Source organism: Argopecten irradians, chromosome 14 (genome assembly GCF_041381155.1).
Source record: "Argopecten irradians isolate NY chromosome 14, Ai_NY, whole genome shotgun sequence".
Taxonomy (NCBI): Eukaryota; Metazoa; Mollusca; class Bivalvia; order Pectinida; family Pectinidae; genus Argopecten; species Argopecten irradians.
The window spans coordinates 4,521,003-4,528,990 of NC_091147.1; the positions used below are offsets into that span (position 1 = coordinate 4,521,003).

The 7,988-nt window shown below is 39.2% G+C and overlaps 1 protein-coding gene across 1 annotated transcript; it reads right to left on the reverse strand.

The window, feature by feature from the left end:
* Window positions 1–822: 822 nt before the first annotated feature.
* Window positions 823–3,749, reverse strand: LOC138308124 (uncharacterized protein DDB_G0290301-like). Its single transcript, XM_069249069.1, has 2 exons — window positions 3,727–3,749; window positions 823–1,510 (listed from the first exon to the last, which is right to left on the reverse strand). Exons 1-2 carry the CDS (start codon window positions 3,747–3,749, stop codon window positions 823–825), a joined length of 711 nt encoding a protein of 236 aa, XP_069105170.1.
* Window positions 3,750–7,988: the final 4,239 nt, after the last annotated feature.

Consider the following 7,988-nt stretch of genomic DNA (forward strand, 5'->3'; position numbering starts at 1 on the left):
TACTAGAAGAGTGCCAAATCTGAAAATATCCCATGTGTTTGCTTTGCCTCACATCAAACTCACACAGGATTACACAGCCGTTAGTAGAAATGTCCGCTTTTGGCCCTTTGTCCTAGGCGTACAATAGGGCATGTACCTCAATTTGATGTCTGGCTTCGCATACATCACAAATTTGTAAGTTAAAGCGTGGCCGGAATTTTTGGCCAGCTGCATTGGAAGATGCTTGTGACATTGCCACAACATTCTAAGGTGGTTTTTTCCGTGCTGTGGTATTTTCCCCTTTCAATTCAAATCAGCTGTCAGCAGCTGGACCCTTTGAGCTGGCATCTTCTCAGTCGAGCTCTTCTCCATCTGGATTGAGCTCTTCTCCATACTGTCTGAATCTAGCTCTTCTCCATCTGCCCTTCAGTGAGCTCTTCTCTGTATCCCTCAGTCAAAGCTCTTCTCTGTCTGTCCCTCATTCGAGCTTCTTCTCATCTATGTTCTGGCTCTTCTCATCCTTTTTGAGCTTCTTCTCAATCCTTCCCTCAGCCAAGCTCTTCTCGGTCTGTTGCTGGATTTGAGCTCATTATCTGTTGTTGCTGGATTGAGCTCATTCTCTCAGTCTGTTGGATTGAGATATTGGATTGAGCTCTTCTCAGTCTGTTGCTGGAGTGAGCTCTTCTCAGTCTGTTGCTGGATTGAGCTCTTCTCATTGGATTGAGCTCTTCTTCTGCTGGATTGAGCTCTTCTCTTGGTTCTGTTTGCTGGTAGTCTCTTCTCAGGGGGGGTTTTCTGTTGCTGATTTGAAGCTCTTCTCAGTCTGTTTGGATTGAGCTCTTCTCAGTCTGTTTGCTGGATTGAGCTCTTCTCAGTCTGTTGCTGGATTGAGCTCTTCTCAGTCTGTTGCTGGATTGAGCTCTTCTCAGTCTGTTGCTGGATTGAGCTCTTCTCAGTCTGTTGCTGGATTGAGCTCTTCTCAGTCTGTTGCTGGATTGAGCTCTTCTCTGTCTGTTGCTGGATTGAGCTCTTCTCTGTCTGTTGCTGGATTGAGCTCTTCTCAGTCTGTTGCTGGATTGAGCTCTTCTCAGTCTGTTGCTGGATTGAGCTCTTCTCAGTCTGTTGCTGGATTGAGCTCTTCTCAGTCTGTTGCTGGATTGAGCTCTTCTCAGTCTGTTGCTGGATTGAGCTCTTCTCAGTCTGTTGCTGGATTGAGCTCTTCTCAGTCTGTTGCTGGATTGAGCTCTTCTCAGTCTGTTGCTGGATTGAGCTCTTCTCAGTCTGTTGCTGGATTGAGCTCTTCTCAGTCTGTTGCTGGATTGAGCTCTTCTCAGTCTGTTGCTGGATTGAGCTCTTCTCAGTCTGTTGCTGGATTGAGCTCTTCTCAGTCTGTATGCTGGATTGAGCTCTTCTCAGTCTGTTGCTGGATTGAGCTCTTCTCAGTCTGTTGCTGGATTGAGCTCTTCTCAGTCTGTTGCTGGATTGAGCTCTTCTCTGTCTGTTGCTGGATTGAGCTCTTCTCAGTCTGTTGCTGGATTGAGCTCAAATTCTATTCTGACTTTAGCTGAGTTGACGTCTCAACAGTCTGCTACTCAGTTGAGCTCTTCTGATCATGACCTGTCTATTTCTTTACCAATAGATGGTAATGATGATACCACTGTGCTTGCCGAAATTCTTCTGCCAAACACAAGTTCTATTCCTGTTGAGTATGAGTTGGTTACTCCAGAAGATCTGGCTAGCCTGCATGGGATAGAAATTGAGACAACTATTAGTAATATCTTCACTCCAGAAAAAAATGTAAAAAAGAAAACAAAAAATGAATCAAAAAGAAAACTAACCACACATAGATTACTCACGTCAGATGCAATTATAGAGGAAAAAAGACGAGAGAGAGATGAAAAAATGCAAAAGGAGAAACAGAAAGAGGAACGAAAGAAAGTACGAGAGTTGAAAACAGAAAGAGAAGGCTGCAGTCAAAAAGAAGTCTAACAAAAAAAATCAAATTGTGTGTTGTGTTTGTTTAGAAAATTATGACAATACAGACACCGAGAATGTGAGATGGGTGCAATGTGACAAGTGTAATGCATGGGTTCATTTTTTGTGTATCCCTATAAGGATACGTGATGATCTGGTTGGAAAATTATTTTATTGCCCAAAATGCCAGTGGCTGTCTTCTTGAATTCCTTCTTACATAATGTAGAAAATCATTCTTAATTATGTTGTTCATTCCTCACTGAATGAATGCAGTGACCTGTTTGTTTGTTTAATATTACCTATTTGTTTACAATGGGAAAAAATGTAAATGATGAGACTGAATATACTAAAATTTCCTCAATTTCATAAAAGGCGTGAAAGTAATATATCTTGGTCAAAAGACAGTGGATAAGAAAAAAAAAAACTAGTCCATTTATAATAATCATCAAATTTGTTAAAAAACTATAATTAACTTATTTGTCAAAATTTTCTTAGCTAGCCTACTTGTCCAAGACATTTTTTACAGAACATTGACAAATATAAAAAAAATAACATGAAAAATGCTGAAGTCTCACTGTGGTATCCATATCTTAGCTAATATATATAACAAATACGCGGTAATATGATTTAATCCTAATCTGAAGCACAATTTTTATTTTCATAAGCATGTAAATTTAATTTTTTTGAATTAGCTTACATATTCTTGCATGCTGTATTTAAAATCAATTTGCTGAAAAATTGCATGCATGTCTTAGTTAAAAATTAAAGGAATATCATTAAATGATATCAATATTCTGTTATGATTTGTACTTCTATGAAGAATTGTCATAAAACATGGGTTGGTGAACAGTTGAAAAAATAAAAGACTAGTAAGATTTTATGTTATGTATTGTTTGTATATAGTGAAATGTATCACATATGCTACTGCGTAGCACATTTTTTTTTTTTTTTTTTTATTTTTTTTTTTTGAAGTTTGAAGAACAAATGTCAGAATGTAGGTAAAAAGGTATAGTGGCGGTACGCCCTAACTTTACTGCATGTTTGTTTTTCAGGTATACCTTGTTTGTTTGTAACATATCATGAACTCCAAGTCATTTTTGACTTCTTTATGATAATGTTATTGTACTATTGTTCCTTAATATCATTTTGTACTAGAGCTGGTTTTCATGGTAACGTGGCGGTACGCCCACCATTTTAACTAGTGTTTCTTATGTATATTTGATACGAAAGCGTTATGTACTTATAATATATATGTATGTCTTAGTGTGTTACAGTTTCTTCTATCTATGTATGGCATGTTATTTATATGCCGCACCTTTACCCGATAAAATGAGAATTTGAGAATATTTGCAGCTAATTGGTAAAAATAAATTATACGGCCATCGATCAAAGATATGAGCCATTTTTTCGCCAATACCTTGTTGAGTCATTTTCTCTTGAGAAAACAGAGCTTGTTGGCTATGCAAGTGTGGGGGAGTTGTTTTAGAAGTGAAGTGAAAAAACTATATGTATGCCACGTGCACGTGTAGCTGCTTTAATATGGTCAAAAGTGTGCCAATGAGGTGAAAATTCTCTACGTCTGAAGAAAATTAATTTGATGCCGAAATATCAATTAACAGTTCAGCTTTAAAACTTACATTTTGTGTACATTGAAATCATGACATCCTATTGATAAATTATTTGGAAGAAGTCGCTGACTTCCAGAAAGCTTTTCTGATGTGGTCGCGATCTACCGTCTGCTCTGTTTAACGTACCCGTACCAGTTTAACCTACCTGTACCAGTTCGTCTGCTGCATGTTAAACGTAATGTGTAATGCGCATGCCCAACAGTCATATGTATGTGAGAGTGTGCTACACACGTTTGTCATGTCATATCCGTGAATAGAAACGTTAACCAGCAACAAACAAATCACTATATTACAGAAATATGGCGGGATCATAAAAATGTCGATTGCTTAATTGACTTTTTACATTAGCTCTAATTGGCTTTCATTGACATAAATTTTTACTATTATAACATTGAATGGAGCTTAGTTTAAAAAATTGAAATATTCACAAAACTTGAGTCATCCAGTCAATATTTCGTAAAATTATTCATTTACACAATTCACGCAGACGTTTAGAGACTATGACAATATTATTTAATTAGCCTACCTTTAAAAGCCCTTAATTGGTGTCCGAAATTGTAGCAGCACGTGTCTGAAGTTATAACACCCCTGACCGAAGTTGTAACGCACACATATGATGGATTACTTTAGCCTTTTGCGCTGTAAATGTCACTTTAGCGGATGCTGGTTCAGCAATAACAGAAAGCGGACTATCGGGGCTTTCGATTGATATACGATAAACAGCTGAATACAAACGTAAGATAAGTATGGAGCAAATCGTGTGTTGAAGTGTCCGAAATAACACACACTTTACCCTGCAGTAATGGGGCGATATGTTAGTGTAATCAAATACAGCTTGGAGAAAAGAAAGGGTACCAAGAATACGAATTTGTTGATGGAGTTTTAAAAGCTGTGCCAACCAGTTCATGTCTTCGAAGCGATCTGGAGGGGTGATATGAACTTTCATTATCAGCATTACAGAGAAAAGTCTCCAACTGAAATCTACAATGAATTAATTAGAGCCGTTCAACAGACCTCAGAAGACAGTTCTAATTTCTTGATGCGAGCGTTAAATCTTAAATAGCGTATTATGTTTGCGTCTCAGAAGACAGTTCTAATTTCTTGATGCGAGCGTTAAATCTTAAATAGCGTATTATGTTTGCGTCAAAAGAATCTGATTCAAAGTCGCCTCGTTATGACGTGAGCCTGGTTCAGTCAGTGTTTGAGCATTCAGTCCTTACCGGTCTCAGGAGTGAAGATATTTCGAAGAGAACAAAACAGGACGAGGATCTCATCAAGGAAATGAATGAAATTTCTGCTTGATGGAAAGAAACTCAAAATTTTGTAACCAAACTTGGCCACAAACATCCTCGGGGAAGGGGAACAGAACTTGTTTTGGCTGTGACCCCCCCCCCCCCCCCCCCCGGGGCAGGAGGGGAGTGGCGGGGCCCAATAGGGGAAATAAAGGTTAATCCTATAAATCCCTACTTGTCCTGGAGTTCTGCATGGATTGTTACCAAATTTGGCCAGAAACATCCTTTGGGGAAGGGGAACAGATATTGTATAAATTTTGGCTCTGATCCCCCAGGGGCAAGAGGGGCGGGCCCAATAGGGGAAATAGATGCATGCAGTACATATTCATATTTATATTTAAGTTTTTTAGTACATATTGTTAAAATAACATCAGAATGTGGGTCACGCATATTTTGGTATCAAGTTTACTTTGTATAGCTAAACAAGAGGCCCAGAGGGCCTGTATCGCTCACCTGGTTTGTAATGCCAAGTAATGTTCTGAATACAGGGTCATTGTTTCTTTTCTGAAGGAATTTTAATATTAACCTCTAAATCCCCTATTAGGCCCCACCCCTCCTGCCCCCAGGGGGTCAGAGCCAAAATTTATACAAGTTCTGTTCCCCTTCCCCCATGGATGTTTGTGGCCAAATTTGGTCACAATCCAAGCTAAACTCTAGGACAAGTAGCGATTTATAGGATTTACCTCTATTTCCCCTATTGGGCCCCACCCGTCCTGCCCCTGGGGGGCCAGCGCCAAAACTTATACAAGTTCTGTTCCCCCAAGGATGTTTGTGGCCAAATTTGGTTACAATCCATACAGAACTCTATGACTAGTAGCAATTTATAGGATTTACCTCTATTTCCCCTCTTGGGCCCCGCCCCTCCTGCCCCCCGGGACCAGAGCCAAAATTTATACAAACTCAGTTCTTATTCTCCCAAGGATATTTCTGGCCAAATTTGGTTACATTCCATGCGGAACTCTGTGACAAGTAGCGATTTAAAGGATTTACCTCTATTTCCCCTATTGGGCCCCGCCCCTCCTGCCCCCGGGGGGGTCAGAGCCACAATTTATACAAGTTCTGTTCCCCTTCCCCCAAGGATGTTTGTGGCCAAATTTGGTTCCAATCCATGCAGAACTCTATGACTAGTAGCGATTTAAAGGATTTACCTCTATTTCCCCTATTGGGCCCCGCCCCTCCTGCCCCCGGGGGGTCAGAGCCAAAATTTATACAAGTTCTGTTTCCCTTCCCCCAAGGATGTTTGTGGCCAAATTTGGTTACATTTCATGCAGAACTCTATGACTAGTAGCGATTTAAAGGATTTACCTCTATTTCCCCTATTGGGCCCCGCCCCTCCTGCCCCCGGGGGGTCAGAGCCAAAATTTATACAAGTTCTGTTTCCCTTCCCCCAAGGATGTTTGTGGCCAAATTTGGTTACAATCCATGCAGAACTCTATGACTAGTAGCGATTTAAAGGATTTACCTCTATTTCCCCTATTGGGCCCCGCCCCTCCTCGGTTCCGGTTATGACGACCAGGTGAGAGGACGTGCTGTTATCGCCTCCGTAAGTGATTTAATTTAAAGCCAGATTTGTGCAAGTGTTTCACCTCAAACTTTGATCATTTTACTGGAATGTCTGTTTGACTGTCTAAATTATATAATTTCGTCATAATTTCATGACTTATAGAGCTATTTAATATTTCTTACCTGGACACGCACCTGTGTAACATTTATACGTACACGTGTCACTTTCTTCACGTGCGCTCCTGAAGTATACCTTGCCAAGGCTAGTATGGATACCAACCAATGTATTGTACCTGAGTACAAGTGTGAGAATTTCTCAGATATATCTGAGTGTTTTAAAAGTCTTCACCGTTCCTTTTCACAAGAATTAAAAAATGTTAAGGAAGACGTGTGTGTCCTGAAAGAAAAGGTCGACGTGCTTGACTCGGCAGCTACTTGGGTCAACTCCGAAATTACTGATCTGCATAGTAAACATCTCCCGTCTCTCAGAGACAAATTAGAGGAAGAGAAAAATGATCGTTTAGCTCTGGATCTCTGGGGGAGGAAATGGAACCTCGTGGTGAGGGGGATTCCAGGCACCAGTAAGGAACTGCCTAAAGATACCCTTGTTAAATTTCGTGAGTTCCTTGTCGATGAATTGAAGCTGGATAAGTCTTATGTGAATTCCATTTTGGTCCAAGCCATACATCGCTTGCAATCTGGAGATGACGACAAAAAGAATATCATTGTTCGATTTGTGTCCCTAATAGACAGGGACACAGTCCTGAACCAGGCAATCAGTGTACTTAGACCAGGATGTGGGAAAGCTGTTATTACTGACCTGCCACCTTCATTGTCCAAACTGAGGGGAGAACTTTTACATAAAAGATCCAAAATGCATGAATCCGAGAGAAAAAGAACTCGTCTTGTGTTCAGGAAGGAAGCTCCTTTCCTGAAACTGGTCACTCGAGACAGTTAAATATTTCATTATTATTACTACTTAACAGTATAATTACACATGGATACGATCTTGTTGGTAAAATCTTTCTAATAAAATCAATTTAAGTATCCTTTTTATATACATGTGGATTTATCTGATTCTCCATTGATTAATAATATAGTGACTTTTCTCTTGTATGTGGGTGCTACTTGGTATATTATTTTAAGAATTGATCCGATAGATCCTCTCTTCATTCATGTTGCTATATACATCTGTATAGTAGATCTATTAACAGTGTTTCATATAGGTACACGTACATGTACCGCAACTACATGTATATTTAACCTTGCAACTGATGAGCTGTTGAATTTTTTTTTTTAATATATCTTTTTTTTTTTTTTTTTTTTGATCATACATACCGTAATAAGGCCATAACTAATGTATAAACCCATATTACATTGTATGTCTAATTCTTGGCCTGATAGCTCAAATTTAGCTATGTCTAACTTGAACTGAGAGATGAATATAAAATGAATAATAGTATTTATAAATCTAAATCTACTGCATGTGTACACGTACATGTATCTCATCAAAATACTGTGTCTGTAACTTGTATTATGTATACGTGTATGCTAAATGCAGTACATATTTTATCTACATGTATGTGAATAACACGCTTAAATATATTGTCAT